The 19,127-nt window shown below is 38.6% G+C and overlaps 2 protein-coding genes across 3 annotated transcripts; both read right to left on the bottom strand.

Annotated features, from left to right (window-relative positions):
- Positions 1–1,762: 1,762 nt before the first annotated feature.
- On the bottom strand, positions 1,763–4,860 carry LOC133115134 (neuropeptide FF receptor 1-like). The gene is made up of 4 exons (XM_061224886.1): positions 4,587–4,860; positions 3,957–4,056; positions 2,247–2,558; positions 1,763–2,210 (listed from the first exon to the last, which is right to left on the bottom strand). The coding sequence occupies exons 1-4, from the start codon at positions 4,858–4,860 to the stop codon at positions 1,763–1,765; spliced, it is 1,134 nt and encodes a 377-aa protein (XP_061080870.1).
- Positions 4,861–9,250: 4,390 nt separating this feature from the next.
- lrrc20 (leucine rich repeat containing 20) lies at positions 9,251–16,978 on the bottom strand. 2 transcript variants are annotated; one of them, XM_061232008.1, is made up of 5 exons: positions 16,689–16,978; positions 16,056–16,145; positions 14,962–15,111; positions 14,137–14,304; positions 9,251–9,611 (listed from the first exon to the last, which is right to left on the bottom strand). In XM_061232008.1, the coding sequence occupies exons 2-5, from the start codon at positions 16,123–16,125 to the stop codon at positions 9,481–9,483; spliced, it is 519 nt and encodes a 172-aa protein (XP_061087992.1). In that variant the 5' UTR covers positions 16,126–16,145; positions 16,689–16,978; the 3' UTR covers positions 9,251–9,480. The 2 variants fall into 2 exon arrangements, with proteins under 2 accessions (XP_061087992.1, XP_061087991.1); XM_061232007.1 differs by having other exon boundaries at positions 16,744–16,975.
- Between the last annotated feature and the right edge of the window lie 2,149 nt (positions 16,979–19,127).

Raw genomic sequence — 19,127 nt, 5'->3', positions numbered from 1 at the left:
GACAGCCGATAAAGTTTTAGCACTAAATAGCAGAGTGCAATACATAGGCTATGCCACAATAAGTGAATGAGCGAAAATAACGAAATATACTTCATATACAGAAGAGCAACCAGCAGGTGATTGCTGGTATCGCTTGAGTCACTGTCAATTAATAAAGATACAATGACGTCTTTTCTGTGCCCTGACAGATCGGCCGTGTTTTTGTTTATGTAGCAGGCAAATGTCCCCCCCCCCCCTTTTATAGATATGCTCCTCCCTCGCCGCTCGTAATCGTCCTGATTACCGTCCTCGTTAATGGGCCTACATTCCGTAACGTCCTGGAGTGAGTTATTGCTTTTACAAAACGGTTAGGCAAACATAATATAGATATTATAAACATTTTGTTTCATAAACAGTTTCATTACAAGAATAATTTACAATGAAGTAGTTCCCGTATGGTTGTAAATAGTGCCAGGTGGGTGTTATGCAACGTTGGGTGCTATGCAAACTCTAATGTTGTTCTCCCAAATTCGCTAGCTAGTTAGCCTGGAAGCTACCGCGAGTGAGCAAACAAGAGTATTCCTTTTTAATGTTTATGTGTACAATTTGGCGAAGGGCTGCTTTGCTTTCTCCGGTCCACAATGTTTCCATGTTTCGGCCACACTAAACCTCTCGCACTTATGCCTGCTTTCTGATACAAGTACCTCTTGCATATGAAGACCCGCATCGGATAGCTAGTTTCCATTAACTATTTTGTTTCTTGCGTGCAAATTCTGGGCAAACATTGTTGCAAGGTGATTGACTACGGCGAGATGATGTTAAATTACGTTAATTTCGTTTACAAAGTAGATAACGGTGATCTACAAACATTAGAAGATGTGAATATTCCATTTAGTCGTGCGTATATCGTGGATATTGTCACGGCTGGAACGCAAACTGACCAATCGAGACAATGGACCGGACCTCTCCGTTGTACAGACAATGTATCACCGCTATGAACCAATCAGATTGCGAGATTTGTCCTACCCGTTTTATAGAAGTGAGTGAGTAAGTGAGGTAGAATTCAGAAAGCTTTAGGATTTTTTGCTACAGGCTTAGTATTCTAATTATTCTGATTACTGGCATCTTCGTTAAACAATCTAGTATCTCTTTGTCATGATCATTTCTCAATTACAATAGGCTACATTGATTATTCGGCACATTTACTTGTTAATCCAGCAAAATAAAATAATTTATTCAGAATTTTATTTGAAATTCAATGCTGGGGTATAAAGCCAAAAATACATAAATTGTACTACTGTCCAGATACTGTATATATACATCATATTTGGGGCAGTCCATAAGTATTTGGACGGTGACACATTTTCTGTTGTTTTTGCTTTGTAAAATATGTTTCATTCAGAATTACAGTGCACATCTTCTCTTCATTAAAACCTTGCCAGAGGTTGGATAAATAAATGCATTTTACTATGATTTTCATGTTAAGTGCATATTGAACTGCTTTGGCTCAGTGATGGAGAAAAACTGAACTGGTTGTTGAAATTCTATGTATAAGCCTTGGGACAGACATAAAAGGGCAACCTACAATTGATGTTCAGTTTATTTAGTTTTGCCCATTAAGGATATTCCTCCGACTGCCAGACGACTGCTCTTACTTATGAGCCAATGAGCCCCCCCCCCCCCCCCTAATAACCCTAACCCCCCCCCCTTTGTAAGGGCTGGGGTATTTATGACAATACATGGAAATAAACTATTCTTATGAACTCATTCATTCATTAATTTTCTAATCAAGGTCCTCCAGCACAAGCTCATTCAGTTTTTTTCCACCTACACCAGTCCTCTTCCTGTTTTCATGACTGGCACACTTGTGAGGCTCGACCTCTACAAAAACATGGTTATGTATCAAGGTGCCAATCCTTCTCTTCGATGCTTTGCAATGCTTCCGCTTCTTAAACCAACAGAGCTGGAGCTTGAAGACTGCCTGGAACCCACGCTTGAAGTTCTCGTTGAAGTAGCCATAGATGAAGGGATTGACACTGCTATTGCAGAAGGCCAGCCAGTGTGCAAAAGGGAAGATGTAGACTGTCACCAGGTTCAGCTGGCTCACGGTAAGGTTGCTGTAGTCTGTCAGCAACATGAGGGTCCACAGGGGCAGCCAGGTGACGGTGAAGAGCAGCGCCAAAAATATCAGCATGTGGATGACCCTGATCTTCCTCCTGGAGACTCTGTGTCTGTCGTCATGGATATCCCTGACGGAGGCGACAGACCTGAAGAGCTTGAGGGCAATGCAGGCGTAAGTGATGATGATGAGGATGACTGGCGCAAGGTAGATATGGGAGAACAGTACCGTGGTGTAGATCTTTCTCATCCCCTTCTCAGGCCAGGCCTCCCAGCAGACGTAAAGTGGATAGGTATCATTGTGACTGTCCACCATGAAATGGGACTCATCCCTGGAGACAGTCAGTGTCACTGCAGACGGACACATGATGATGAAAGCCAGGGCCCAGATGAACGCAATGGTGACGGAGGCTTGTTTTTGGGTAGGCTTCTGTTTAAATGGGTAGACAATACATCGACACCTAGAATACGAAAAGGAAAGAAAATATGTTTTTTCTCTGTTCTGGATTTGCCTTAGACATGGCAACTCTGGTTTTATTAGTGCTAGGCATCATTCTTCACTTTAGAATTTTCACCTAATTGTGGGTCATAACAATTCATTTTAATTTAGCATCAGCTTCCTCAAAATGTAGCACTACATGTACCACTAGATGCCATCTTGAAGAAAATTATCCAAAATCGGGTTGACATAAGAGGACATTTTAGGTTAATAATTGTAAGTTTCTTACTAAAACTTTGCTAAAATTAGGCAGTTCCTATCATTAAGGGATGCAGAGAAATGGATCCATGCTTTAGTCAACATCTAGGATAGTTTACTGGAATGCCCTGGGGTGTATATCATGAAGCAAGAGTTAGCTGGATAAATTAACAGTACCCAAAACTGGAACAGAGGCTGAAATAAAAACAGCTGCTCTGGGTTTTGCTTGGTGAAACTTGTCCAGCTAACTTGGTAATCCTGCTTTGTGATATACCCCCATACTATCTGGCAGCCCTAACACCCCACTGAAGCATCAACAACTTGTTCAGAATGCAACATGTCACATCTTGACTCGAACTAAGAAATATAATCATATTACCTCAGCACTCCATGGCTAATGATTAAAAGTAAAATGTATAAGGGAGATGGACACAGTCTCAATATTTAAATCTAGATTGAATATGCACCTTTATGATCAGGCTTATGATCATTTATAGTCTAGATACAGGGCAGGATAAACCTGTAACTAGCGTATTGTGGGGTAACATTCCGTTCATCACTGTCACTGTCAACAGATGTGACCCCACTTTTCCTGGACTGGGTCTTCATAATTTGGCTGGGCAGTTTCTCCCGCATGACTGCACAGGTTCTCGATCTCTGTCCAAGTCATTTTGCAGCTATGGATTATAGCTATATATTGCACTGTTGCTATATATTTCACTTCCCTGACCGCCTGCTCTCAATTTTATCTCTCCATACTGCCAGCGGAGCAGTGATCCCAACATCAAGGTGTTTTTACTTGCCACCACAGCTCTGGGCTATGTCTTGTGGGGGTTTAGGGCAGGTTCTCCATTAGTTACATGGCATTAATGGCATTTGGCCGACGCACTTATCCAGAGCGACATACAGTTGATTAGACTAAGCAGGAGACAATCCTCCCCTGGAGCAATGCAGGGTTAAGGGCCTTGCTCAAGGGCCCAACGGCTGTGCAGATCTTATTGTGGCTACACTGGGATTTGAACCACCAACCTTGCATGTCCCAGTCATGTACCTTAACCACTACGCTACAGGCCACCCTATGTTCTATTGTAAAGCCTCTTGTGACAAGGTGCTATACAAATATATTTGACTTGATTTAATATAAACAGGGAGAGCAAAGAACCTTTCCACTGCGATGGCCACAAGTGTGAACACAGACGCTGACACTGTTGCTCCTTGTATCAGGCCACACATCTTGCAAATAAGTACATCAAACGGCCATCCTGCAAATCCAGAAGAAAAATATAATTCACAATATTGTCATCACACATTTAACACACTGTACTTCAGACAGTTTCCAAAGTGACTGCACTAATTAATACAAGGTAAATCACATTACTCATACATTTCTAAGGTGCTTTAAATCTGAAGAGTAATTTATTGTGATTATATTGGAATGATATTGCAGAGATCTGTGGTAAGGTCATAGTGTATTTCACAACTAGACATCTACTGTACCACTATAGAATTGACAAAGATGATGCCGGCAAGATCAGAGGCATCCAAATTACCAGAGGGACTGCTATTTTGTAATGAGGAACAGGTTATCCTGCAAACTGAACCCTCTATCTCTGTAAGAGGCTATTGCTAATGTTGCGGCCACTTCATTACATTACACATTTAGTGCTGGTTAGAGCAGCTCTGGCCCATATTGCAGGGGCAAACCTAATGCAGTGTCACTCGTGCTAAGACCAAGTTAGGGCAGCTCCGTTCATTCCTGACAATGTGTGATGCATTAGTTTTTTTTACCTACCTGTTATTAAATTGTCTATAAGGGTAATAGGCAAACAAAATATGCCTACAAGGAGATCACTTATGGCCAAGTTGAGAATAAAAATGTTAGTGACAGTCCTCATCTGTTTGTTCTTTAATAAAATAAAGCAAATGACTATGTTACCAATAATGCATACAAAGAAAATCAAGATATAGGCAAAGACGAATATAACTGCAACAGGAAGAGAGTGTTGGTAGTATGTGGAGAAAGTGTAATTGTTCATGTTCTGGGAGACTGAACCGTAGTGCCACATTTTCCAATCCAGTGAGCTCATATTTGGAGATGGGGAAACAGTTGACCCTACACAACGAAAGAGAGAGAGAAAAAAACACGAACCTGCTTCGTTATTTCCAGTTTCACGGCTTTCAACTATTTTTCTTTGAGACAATTATCTTTCCCTTCAAATGAAACTAACGAGCGTGTTTACAGCCTTTAGAGTCAATAATCCAATCATAAAATGTCAAATTAGATAGATACAGGAAATTATATTAAGAATGACACATTGCAACTGCAAGATCTGTAATTAGACAGAGAAGCTTATTTTTCTAGATCTCTTATTTCCCCCCGATGTTGCATATAGAAAGAGCATCTGATGTGGTGGAAAGGTCAATGCAAAACCCAATGCAAAAACTGCAGGTTTATGAAAACCTGCATCACGTCGCAAAAAAAATACAATTAGCCAAATAAGACACAATAATAAGACACAATAATAAGACAATATTTTTACTTGTCACATGTGGACTGTCATATGTATATTTGCACATCTATGTTGTGGAAACTAATTTGAACAATTTAATTGTTGTATTATTAACTCAACCAGTGACCAACTAAACTACCAAAAAAGAAACAATTATGTATCTCATTTTGGTGCGTTAATGGTAACATGCTACAATATGGTTCTAACATGTTGAATTATTTTAGAGATGCAAAATTAATAGAGCGTGTGGTCGGTCAAGTCCATTCTTACCTTGCATGATTATTTTTCAGATGAGCTGGTCAGACGACACAACTATTTTTTTTAAATCATATTTTTCTTTAAAATTACATTCAAGAGTTCCAAGCAGCTATCCTAAAATGCTGAAAACGTTGGATAATGCCAATTAAAACCTTGATATAGTAATACTGGAAAGATTTTCAGTACCAGTCCATTTCTCATTGTTATGCCACTGCAACAGGTTAATGTGACCAGGTTAGAACAAAATCTTGCACTTTAAGGATGTGCTTGTGCAAAAATATTAAACGAAAATATGAACAGACTACTTTTTCCCTTCTCTCCCGATCACATGTAGCCCGAGTTTGGCAACAGCTTTTTAAAAGGCTACGGAGCAGAGCCCCTCCCCTCGGCTGCTTCAGTTGCAAATCAGACTGGGGGATGTAGGTAGCCTCAAAGCGCCGCCGTTGTTCTTTAGTGTAGCATATGGCAGAAAACGAATTATGTCAGCTCGGATACTGAACAACACAAGCAGTTTTTAATTCAAAGTAGATTTACAGGTAGTACTAAAAACAATACCACGACACCACGAAGTGCTGAATTTGGAGGTTTAATTTCTGTGTGTGTGGGGGGGATTCATTGTTTATGATTAACATCATATTAGTTGCTGCATTTCCTTCCCACGTTTTTGACCCTTTGGTATATTAAATAATAAGAAGAATAATAAGAATAATTCCACCAATTCATCTCATCATACAAAAAGCCAAAACCTTCACACTAGCAGATGGGTCACGGAATGGAACCAAAACTGTAAATGTCATGAGATGTGGCATTTTATGCTGTCCCAAGTGGAAGAGTTGTGGGCCAATATTTTAACGACAATAAAGATCGCCAGCATACGCACATCGAGTTTAGTAAGCGCATAAATGAAAAGAAGGAAAAAAGACCTGAGTCCACTGGGATCGAATACATAATATAATAAAGGTGTGTAAGGAACATGTCACTGGGCATATTGAAAATCTTTTCCAATATTTTAACGAACCATTAAAACCAAGGGCCAGATGTATAAATAACTTTTGCGACGCACACTGCCCAGGAAACGTGTTTTCTGGATCAAACTGGCGCACGGGCCTGGAATCGCCATATACCTGTCATCTACGCAGGTCATCGCAAGGTGCGCTCCTATCCTTATGCATATGCATTTAAGCGTGCATTGCGTAAATAAAGGTATTTTATATAATTCCTTGAATTTACTAAAGTTCACGCAATTAAGGATGCTCGATTTGCGCGCGACCTTTCTCCGCCTCAAAGCACAGGCGTAAATCAAGGCGCGTAAATCAAGACAGACAGAGATAGTATAAGCTTCAAAGATGCACTGAAATAATCTTTGCAACAGATCAAACAGATTATGAATATTAAATATTAATTATTTACAGCAGCCAAGCAATAATTAATGCTGGGTCACGGTGTTACAGAAAATATGTACAAAAGAATGTATTATTGCTTTATTAAACAATATCTAATGCAAAGCAGTGGGGAATAACTGAAATAACATGCTCCCTAATGACAATAACAATAGTTTGAAGATAAAAAAAATCAGTGTTGCCACTAGTAAAAAATGCTGCTGCTTTTAATCCCTTTTGTCCATCGCAGAAAAAGCATGCTTTTTGCCTTTAAATGGGGCAGCCTGTTGCCTAGTGTCCTGAAAGTAATTGTCCCTGGGTTTGATTTGCACATCATTGTACATCGCTCTGGATAAGAGCGTCTACTGAAGGCCTTTAATGTAATCTAATGTAATGTAGTGGTTAAGGTTCATGACTGGGACCCAGAAGGATGGTGGTTCAAGCCCCAGTATAGCCATGATGAGATCTGCACAGCTGTTGGGCACTTGAGCAAGGCTCTTAAACCCACATTACTCCAGGGGGGATTGTCCTGTGCTTAGTCTCATCAACTATAAGTAAAAAATAATAATAAAAAAATAATCAGCTAAATAACTAATTATTATAATGATTATTATTATTATTATTATTATTATTATTATTATTATTATTATTATTATAAATTTAAAAAGGCTGTTTTGACTATCATGAGATTTACATGATTATCAGATTATCAGATGATAGGACAGAAAGTCATCTGCAGGGGATGTGCAGACAGTGGAGCCATCATTGGAGTGGATTGGGTCAATTATTTCTAATTTATTGCACTTGAGTTTGAGAAAGTTTGTTTGCATCTAAGATTTGATTTCCATGAGATAGGTGGTTCAGGCGGAGTGTGTGTTTTGGTGGAAATATGGAGCTGAGTGTCATCAGCATAGCAGTAGAACTGGAGGCCATGGGAATGGATAATTTGACCTAAGGTAAACATGTAGAGGATTTAGAGGGGTTGACAAGCACCAAACCTTGGGGGACATCATAGGCTGTGTGGCACTTGAAATACAATATAATATAGATAGTAATGTCATGTAATGAACTTTGAATAAGTAAATGCTAAAGAATTGACAATGCAGTAATTGGCACAAATGAAGCGGTTAGGATGATGTCAGGGCTGCATTGCTCAAAAATAAAAATAAAAACAGTTTTATTATGCAGAAAGGTAGAGGCCATTTGGCAAATTGCAATTTGGGGGGTTGGGTGCAAAAACTGAATGTACCTCAACTTTCACAGTACCTCTTTCAATTACTTCTGCCACCGAGCACAGTAAATAATGTGAGATTTAGAGGTAGCACATTTCTGTCAAAAAAGTGCATAATAAAATTGCATTTAACTTAATAACCTTTATTAGTGAAGTATTACAATATATCTCAGTCATACATATTTCTATATACTCAGTGAGCACTTTATTAGGTATTTATTATACTTATTTTTTAGACTTCTACTGCTGTAGACTGTCCACTTATTTATGATAGGGAATTGAACATGTAAATTAACATAGAAAGTAGTAATTTTAGGAAACGTGTGACAGTGTGTAACCTACTTCTGAAGATGTGTGATAAATAAATTGTTAATTTTTTTACAATGAAACTTACGACAACCATACAACAATCTTGTTATGCGCGTCACTCATTCCGGCTCAAGCTAAACTAACCTGCACTTACAGCAAGCATCTAAGCCAGGGGTGCACGACAAGGGCCGATCCTCTGGTCTTAATTATTTAATTGAGTCAATCATATCTTATCTGAGGTGTGTATGAGTACCGGCTACAGCTGCAGACTGCAAGTGTGTTCAAATGGTTTTACTGTGCTCAAGTACAGGCTTGAACCAGGGTAATTTATAGAGCTGTCAACAAATTAAAAACAAGGCAACTGGTTGGAGCAAAAACCAGTACGCAGACTGCCCTCGAGGACCGGAGCTGTGCCCATGTTTAGTCTATGGGAAATTCATCCACAAAATGTTGAATCTCATTCAATAAATATTAAAGTCTATGAGCATGAAAGTACAAAAAGTTGGCAGTCTCAAAATGAGATAGAATGAGGGGTCTTGTGTTGGGATCTGTTGGATTTAAATTGAGCTTTTGGGGGGGTATCTACAACATAGTAATGCTGTGACATACCAAGACTGGCATTTAGCGAACACTTAGTTTTTGTAATCCACCAGTGAAATGGCATGGCACTGAGATTTGTTTAGAAATGGTGAAGATATGGAGGTTCATCCTACAAGTAGCCTATATGTACAGCATATAGACACCCATGGAAACAATACTTAATGCCGTATTTGCAATATGTTCTCAAATTTTATTTCATACCATTTTCAAAATAGATCACATGCATCCACCGGTCTCTTACTACTGCTGCAAAGAGCTGCATGAGAATAATTGAATATTTTAAAAATGCATGAGACTACGCAATAAAATAAATAATATTTAATTAAAACTGAAAATAAAGTTTCAAATTTGTACAATACACACAACTTGCATAATTTGAGCCAGAAGGCAAGTTTGGATTTACTTGGTTGTTAAAAGTTCAAATTTAATAGAGGACTGAATGGAAGCCAAGACATCTTTGTCCACAGGATTGGAGTTCATATTAATGGAGATTAGAGCTGGCATTGCTGAGAGTTTCTCCACCGGTATTTCTGTAAAATAAACAAGCAAAATATTGTCAAGTATTGTAATGACAGCTCCAACTAAAAATGCTATATAAATAGTACCTTCCCATTTTCTCTCACAGATTCACAGCAGTAACTAGAAATAACATGATTTTACAGTAGCTCTAACTGGGCTTTCCTGTTCATTTTATAGTCAATGAAATGGATACCATTAACATCTTGCAACTGGTTCATCAGTACAATAAGGGAAACGTATCCAGAAAGCACCTGTAGGTACCATTGGAATGGGAACCAAAGTGCCACCTTCGACATGCAGTCAGTACTGGCAGTATTGAAGATTAAGAAACATTTGCCCTTATTTGGAAAGAAGTGCCCCAGTATAATCCTGAAATACCAGGTTTTAATAGAATGATAAACCTACAAATACTGTAACATCGGTGTAGTCCTGAAAATATAAATTTATCTGACAGTTATTAAAATAATAGCAACTGAACATTTCTGAAGATAACGTCTTCCCTTCCCCAGGAAACAGCATTCTAAACTTTTATAAGATACCGGTGGCTGACAAATATACACCAGCTAATTTAAGGAACCTGTCATTTAACTGGACTGACAAAAAGCATGACAAAAAGCCAAACAAAATGTATCCCATCAAACCATCAAATCATACATGACATTTACATGTAAAACTATGGAACTCTGTTAGCAATTTTAGAAACCCCAAGTTAAATATGGCATCTCAAATTCAACCCTGACATGCCCCCTGGAATTATTTATCCAAACGAAGTTGTAGGTACTACATAAAAGCCAATTTTCCACATAGCGGAAAAGGTATGAATGAGGGTGCAAGGGGGTATGCATTGGAAAGCATTCAATACCATCAGTCCACGAGCTACACATTTCCAGGATATTAGTGTCCCAGTCAAAATGATTTTCACTTTCACATCACTAAGCAATCCATCAATTTATAATTACACCAGTCGACACTTCCACTTCATGTGTGATTGACTACGTCAGTACAACTTAGCTGGAGAGAATCCAAATCACACAAATAATTCATATTATGTCCATTTTCAGGGAACACTTGTCTTTGAATCCTTTTAATGTGTAGTAATATAAAGGGCACGATTGCATTTCAGAAGGGCTTGACCCCATATTATTTTTTATTTAATAAAATACAAATATATATACACACACTCACTGAGCACTTTATTGGGTATTTATTCTACTCATTTTTTTTACTTATTGGTCTTCTGCTGCTGTAGCTTATCCACTTGGAGGTTTGACACATTGTGTGTTCAGAGATCTCTTCTGCAAACAACTGTTGTAATGCGTGGTTATTTGCGTTATTGTCACCTTCCTGTCAGCTTTGACCAGTCTGGCCCTTCTCCTCAGACCTCTCTCATTAACATGCCTTTTTTTGCCCAAACTGCTGCTCACTGGGTGTTTCTGAGATGTTCAAACCACCCTGTCTGGAACCAACAATCATTCCACGGTCAAAGCCATTAAGATCACATTTCCTCCCTCTTCTGACAAAGTCTTGGTCTGAAAACCAGCTGATCCTCTTAACCTGCATGCTTGTATGCATTTAGTTGCTGTCAAATGATTGGCTGATTAAATATTTGCATGAACAGGCTGGTGTAAGGCCTACCTAATACTCACTGAGTGTATATGCCAATTCATGTTTCCCAGACTATAATCAGTTTAGGAAGACCAACATTCCATTACTTTGATGTAAAAAGCAATTACTATTATTTCTCCAAACTGCAACACAAATCCACACTGCAAGCATTACTCTTACCAAGCAACTTCCAATACAATCCCACTCTTGCCTGAAACTGATGGACTTGGTTAACCTCAGAACATATTCCTGCCCAGCCTATACTTAGCACCACCCTAGTCACTGCCAAAAATCTTTTACAAAACTCGAAAAATTTAAAACATCTAGCTCATCAAAGCCATCTGTAGCTGAACCTAATAGTCACATACATCACATACTGAAGGGGAAAATTCACAGAACAAAAGATCTCCCTCCTAAAAGCATGATAAACAATCACAAGTCAAAATCAGACTCCACCTTAGTGAGCAGGCTGGTTCCTCCAAAATGATGTATGCTAAAAGTATATCAATATATCCGTATTAAAGTATGATATGTACCCTGTATAGTTTCAAACTGATTAACTGCTAAATTGTGCTAGAATTACACCGCAGCCAGCTGGGGAGGAAGGCGTCTCGAACTGTCAAGGACACGGGCAAAGCGAGATATGCCTTTACAGCTGATTTCTCCGGGACTCTCGATGTTTTATGCCAGAGGTGTATCTATATGCAAGTGACTTGTAATCAATATATCACATGTACGCTGCTTGTTATCAAATCAAATGAACCTAGAACATTAATTATAGCTGAGCTTATGAAAACTGTTGAAATGAGAGCAAAGAATGCAAAGAATGCAACGTACATTTACTCACTTAGAAGAGAATAATTAATCAAATGTTTAGTATGTCTGTATATTAGAAAAGAATATTAGAAGATAATATTAAATCAAATGTTTAGTATGTCTGTATATTTTCAAAGATTACTGCTGCTTAGTTTGTCTTATATACAGATACAGAGTGACGTATATGGATGACGTATGTGTTAAAGGGGGGGCATCCAGAACTTTATGAGGTCTGGTAGTTTTCCACTCTGCCAAGAGCAGGTGCGGGGTGAAGTGAGGACAGGAGTCCTGAACTTTGTTTGTAGTTGGCAGAACGCCCTGAACTTTGTACAGAGTTGGCAGAGCATAAGGACCGTTGGCGATTTGCCACAATTACGTTGTGGGAGGAGCTTTGGGAGGAGTTACAATAAGAACAGTGTGGGTGATTTGGCAGAATGACATTTGAGGAGGAGTTGTAGGTGAAGTAACTGTATAAAATGGGTGTACAAATGACAGTCTGGGTTCAGTTCTGGAGAACTGATCCGGCTTTATGCATGTGTGCTAATAAAGTCTGATTTTCCTGAAGAACTTGCTGCCGTGGTGTCGTCTTTTCCCTCGTGAAGATGTTTTTCGACAAATTGAAGATTTGGACTGTCGTTGCCTAGATGCGACATTTGGGGGCTCGTCCGGGATACGAAAAGAGAAAGAGAAGCTCCCGGCGACTGGAGACCAGGGCGGAGAATACTTTTTGATAAGCTGCAGCTTATCAGGGAGTGAAAGTATTTAACAACTCTGATCTCCTCTCCCGGACGCCGGAGGCAACATCCTCTAGTATAACTAACCCAGCAACTAAATTGAGGGGAAAAACGCAGCAAAGTCTTCAGGAAACACACGGGGTGAATGAATGAACTAAGTGTGTGTGTGAACTTCTAAGGGGTGATATAAATTGTGTTGAAAAGTGTTTTTGTTGAAGCAGAACTCATATTAAGTCTGAAGGTATATTGATACTGTGGACTGAAGGTATATTGTTGCTGCTAACGGTTTAAGGTGTGTCAGAGACTTGGAAGGAAAGAAACCCAAATCTGACCCACAAAGTATTTGCAGTATAAAAGTGCATGGGCCCTCCGCTACCTATGTTCCTCCACAAATTCATGTTCACCTTTCAGGTTTCTGTACAGCAGCTCCGTTAAGCCAACCTGTGTGCTTGTCTCCATGTTTACAATGAAAATGCATTCAACTTGAAATCAGCTAATCAACGTCATTGTCTATAATGAAGGTTTACCATCAATTTTGGCAAGTAATCAGTTTATATCATCACTTAATGACCAAAATGTCTATGTTCTGGTCCTGTGATGGATTTAATCACACTTCCATACTAATTTAGCCATGCTAATTCCTTCTTGTTTTTTTCACAACTGCTTTTGGCATTTGGCAGCATTTTGATCACACATTTATGTCTCAAACCCCTGTATTTGGCCCTTTGAATAACCTTGATTCTTATTGGGCCCCTCTGGGTAAAGGGTGGTTAAAGTAAAGGCTGGTTATCATAGCCAGCTTGCTACAAAATTAATGACTTCAGCAGCCAACAGAATTATGCCATTTACACCACGGAGGCTTTGTGTGGGTGGAATTTAGGGTGACGTTAGCCTCACTGAGGTCTGATGATAAATTGTGTCCTCATTTAAGCTTTTGGTTCAACCTGGCTGGCTTGCCTGTGGAAGTGCCGCTGTTGTGATTGAGCAGTGGCCACAAGTGGGGTTGCTATGGCAGCAACAGAGAGTATAAATTTAGGCTCAATTGCAACATCGTCTAAACAAGCAGTCTGAATGATAAGCTATCAAACACGATGATAAATAAAGTGCTTGCTATGTTGTCCAATCTAATGAAAATGAGAATCTCATTCAAACTTAGCTGAAACTTGTATAAAAAACCATGAAACCATGTGTAAAAAGAGAACATGAACGTCTAGGCAATCTATAAAATCTGTTATCTGCATGCATTGTAAATGTATATGGTGTAGTGTCATGTAACATAATGCCTCATATGTTGTTTTACAGTTTTAATTTGCATCATAGGTCATATTAGATAGGATGGCACCTCATTAAGATTTCCTAACGGGATTTCATCCATACTTACCAGTGATCTCATTTGCTTCCAAATTGATATTTTCAAGAGTGTGTATATCAGCAAGTCTCTCTGGAAAAGTGGAAAATTTGTTTCTGGCCAAATTGATACTTTTCAAATGTTGCAGTTCTCCTGCTGCATCTGGTATCTTGCTGATGGCATTTCCTTCCAAGTTTAATTCTGAAAGACAATTGCAGATCAAGACATTTAAAAACTGGCTAGGCCATGAAAAAGCCAATGGCAATTACTACAAAAAGTATGGGTTCCCAAGTGTCTATCTGACCATCAACTCCTCAGATCTGAGTGGCGGGCATAATGGCCCAAAATGGCTACCTTGCCTCACACTGCTGGCTGTTGAGGTTACTCCTCACTTCACTATACATTCTTTTGACATTGCATAATGCCTTGAATAAAAGCAAGCCATCATTCTGCAGTCATAGCTTCATGGACTGAAAAGTATGCATCATTACAAGTGTATATCAAATGTAGCAGTATTCCAACAGTGCAAGGACACGGTCAAGAATGTTGGAATAATGACATTTTCTGTAAACAAACAAATAAATGAGTTTATGTAAAAGGTTTTTTTTTCTAATACTCTTAACATACAGCACAACAGAAGTTTTATGACTGAAGATTCGACAGGAACTTTGTTGGAACATTGCAGTGTGGTAGTACAACTACTCATTATAATAGTTATACACACACCAATTTATGTATATGGTCCAACAACAGAATTTCTTAAAAAAAAACTTTTGTTTTTTTAAGTTCAGGTCAGAGTGATAAGCATTGGTAGTGAAAATGGTATCGTATTAACTTTCACAATGCACAAACACTCACCTCTTAATTGTGTGAAGGTAGTAAAAAATTTGTTAGATATTGCTTTCATTTCATTGTCTGCCAGTGAGATTACATGAATATTCTCTGTCACACTCCTTAGGACTTTGAAGACTCCTTCTGGGAAACTAATTAGTTTGCAGCTAGAAAGATCTGCAGCATAGAAAAAATAGTACATCTGTGAGCACAATGTTGCAACATAAGACAATATACACAGATTTTGCCACAACTTCTAATGAATGCAGGTTGAAATCACCCTGTTTGATAACCTGGTTACTTAATAAAAATCTTTATATATGTGCTTTATGTACAGTATATGTTCATCATATATCATATAGTAACTCTCAAAGTGCAATGTATTGTACAATAGTTCCACTTCCAGCCCAGTTCATTAAAATGATTTATAACATTAGCATTATTAATAACTTACTGCACTGTTCACTGTCATTTTTTGATGACTCAGAAGTTCAAGTTGAACAGTAACTATCATTAGCTCTTAAACTGTCTATACATTGCGATCAATTTACATGGCTTTGCTGAGACAATAATGACATCTGCTGTTCTACTGCAGAATTGTCCCCATGAGCTGCTAATCAGAAGGTACTATCAAAGATGGCTGGCAATTCTAAAATATATGACTCGTGCTTTGTCTATGGGTGTGTATTGGTGTGAGAGGGTGCCTTGGGTGACTTTTTCCTTATATATTTTTCCTTTTATATTTTAATTATATCAAAATATAAAAAAACGGTCCATGGCAAGAAATCATTTGTTTATGGAAAGAAAGGGAAGAGAACATTTTGGAGCAAACCATACCCATCTAAATCTGCACGTTTAACACATCAGTAACTTCTCTATTTATAACATGCCATATGTAAATATCCAGACATGTTAACATGCCTCTGATCACGAATACCCAAATCTTGGGAAACATGCAGTAGACTAATGATGTCTGAAAAAGTCTGATCCCATGGGTAGGAATGTCAATCGCTTTGCTTTCCAGACAGGCTGATATCACATCAAAAATCACAATAAAAGCAATTGTTGACATGACACTGCTGTCCATTAAAAGCGATAGCAAATCCTTTTTTATTGCTTACCCAGTGTGTCTTTTCCTTCCTCCACAGTCGCATTAATCCTCCTGGCAACATTAGCTACAGCTTCTCCCATCTTGCCAGATATTGTCAACCCTGAGGAATAATGCTTTTATTGCAAGATTGTATATGAAGCAGAACACAACCAACCAAGCAGAGACAATTTATTTGATTTTTGGGTGAGATGGGACACAGCTTAAAAGTTGCCTAAAAACTGCGTAGTATTGTATCTCATTGTTAGGTTACTGTTGCCATGTTTGGAAAACGCATTGTAACGCATTGTAGCTGAGGCTACTAAAATGAATGGGCAAAAAATGATACTGGCGTGTGCGAGACCATAACAATTATCACAGCTTAGAGAAGCTCTGGTCAGGTAATATTAGCCAACATCAGCAGGCTAACATTCGTTAGAGCTAATTAGGAAAATAATTATAAATGATAATCTAGCAACGTTCATAATAGTAAAGGTTGGTTGCCCGTCTGCAATAAAAGGAAGTAACATTGCCATGCCTATAGCACTAGCCAACTTAGACTTGCAAAAAGTTAACTACCTATTTTAGACTGGTCTTAAGCACTGTCATAAGGCAGAATCGTGGAGTTAACCATTCTAAGCAATACAGCCAGTAAGCACACACCTACCTCCGTATTATTTTTCATTATTTAAAACATGCGCTAACTCAGCTAGCCAGCTTACCCACGGCACACTGCACTCGAGTTCTACAGTAGGAGGACGAGCCAGGCTACTGTAGTGCGACGACGATTCCTCCCCCTTGTCCTATCACTCGCTAGCTTTATTACTGCTGTTAGCTCATTGGTTCGATATGCTATGGCCCCAACCAAGCTGGGCACTACAAAGATGGCAAATTAGGCTACTTAGGCTTGCTACGTGAATTATTTTTAGCACGAACAGCTGTATGGTTTGCAATCTTGCGTACAGTGTTCACTGGGAAATGCAGTTTGAGAGCTAACGTGAGCTAGCTAGGTTAAAATAAAACGTTTAGCCTACATGTGAAGATCAGATCCTTTTACCAATATTGGCCAACTGTCGGCTGCTCTATAGTATGCTGTCTATGTAAAGTAACGTTGTTTTACTGTAGTTAGCTAACTTAGCAGAAGTGGAAGCCCAATATATAGCCTATATGAAAATAGCAAATAGGTGATACGTCTGTCGTACACACTGTCATTGCGATTACTTCGCGATAGGCTACTTTGCCCAAAGCATAAATGTAACAAATTAGCTAATCAAACAATCACAACACCCTGTGCTGTAGCCGCATTGTCTGTAAGCGATGCAATGATTTCTGCGAATCAGTAATAAAACGTTAACCCTAGCGAGGTTGCGACAAGTAGCCAATTCGCATAACAGGGGCCTTTGGGATTGGTTATGGACTAGCCTATTGCAAAACAGTAAAATTATCCGTCCTGTATTAACTCTTACAGTCCACATGTGCTCCGTATTTCACTTGTCAGAGTTGAATTACCACTAGAAACGGTACTGTCCATGGACTTCTATACCCAGATTATTTACCCTAAATCAAACATGCGAAGTTAATATTAGCCTATGCCATACTGTGTAAATACTGTTTTTAACACAACTATATTATGTTCAGGAAATATGAGTATGTTTTCTTTGTTTCTATACGATGTTGTATAAACACCATGCTGAGCGCTTTCAAAGGCTGCCTAACTTCCCAACTATAAGAGGCCCTTTGAATGTTTCCGAGCAGACCCAGCAGCGCAGGCTCGGATAAATCTACTTTCACCCCAGACATGAACCAGAGATGCAATATAATTGAGGGAGTCCAGATGATTTTCTCCTGACATTCCCAATTTTTAAAATGTTGGATTTCAAACTCACAAATCTAACAGCAGTTGGATTCACCACAAATCAGAAAACATGGCATGTCATCTAGGACATTTGTTAGTCCATCTGAGTAGTTAATTTCTTTTTCCTAATTGTACTCATTAGATTTCTCAGAAAGTAAAGCTAAATTGAACCAAAATGTAGACATCAATCAAGCAGTAATCAGAGTTCTCACAAACTTGCTCTGGTTACTGGTTGAAACCTACTGTCAATCTATATTTTGGCATTTCCTCACATTTTTTGGAGGGTACAAATAAACTAAACAAACCTTGTATCGTTTATGGATGTATGGAGTGCAAAAATATTTAATGGCAGTCCGAGAAAAAAGTTCTTACCTGAGACTTATGCTAAAGCTTCCAAACACAACAAACAGAGGGAAAACTTTGTGTCCTGGCTTTTATTTTGAAAAAAAAAAAAAGAGAGTGCAGAGCATTCCAAGCCTAGAATTTCTGTCATTCACTCATACAATCTAGATGTTGTGTTGTTTTGCTTTTGAAATGGAAAAAGTCCCCCCCCCCCTCCCCCTGTGATTCTGTTGTCTAGGCGATAATACTGGTGGCAGCTTGTTTCAAAATATGCAGCCAATACTGCACAGTTAACAGTTCAGCACAGAATGTGCTAGAAACTAATTCAAGTACTTTCCCATCTCTGCTTGCAGTGTGGCTTTAAAATATATCTTGAACAGCACAGTCAACTATTTTAAAACAATTATTTTGAGTGATGAACCAGTTTTTTTAAGAAGCATGTTTGAATATGTATTGTAGTTTTAACACTCCCGAGTTTTTATTTATACTTTTTCAATTGGATTTTTAATGCAGTCATTGGATTTATTGATTGTGCTGTTTTGTTAATGAAACTATGATCCATTGATCAAACAGTCCCGAATCCATGTGAATACATGTATTTTAAAATGTCACATTAATTATCAGATAGGCATCTTTGAAACAGATCACACTACTCCTACAACAAACACACATCTCTGGTACGGCAAAGGCAATCAAAAGCCAAGATACTGAAAGTTCTCCTTTACCTGTGCTATAGAAGCGACTGAGGATACACCAGACCAATCAGAAGCACACGTCAAGCCAATTGTCCCAAATAAAATGGTGCACTGAAATGGGGAGGCTATTTGTATAAAATCTAAAATTGTGGAGTACAGACCAAATCAAGTAAAATATACTATATACTATATACTATAATGTATATGGGTGACT

The sequence above is a fragment of the Conger conger genome, chromosome 2 (genome assembly GCF_963514075.1).
Source record: "Conger conger chromosome 2, fConCon1.1, whole genome shotgun sequence".
NCBI lineage: Eukaryota > Metazoa > Chordata > Actinopteri > Anguilliformes > Congridae > Conger > Conger conger.
The sequence above is the reverse complement of the archived record's forward strand: the minus strand, read 5'-3'. Positions and strand labels throughout refer to the sequence as shown.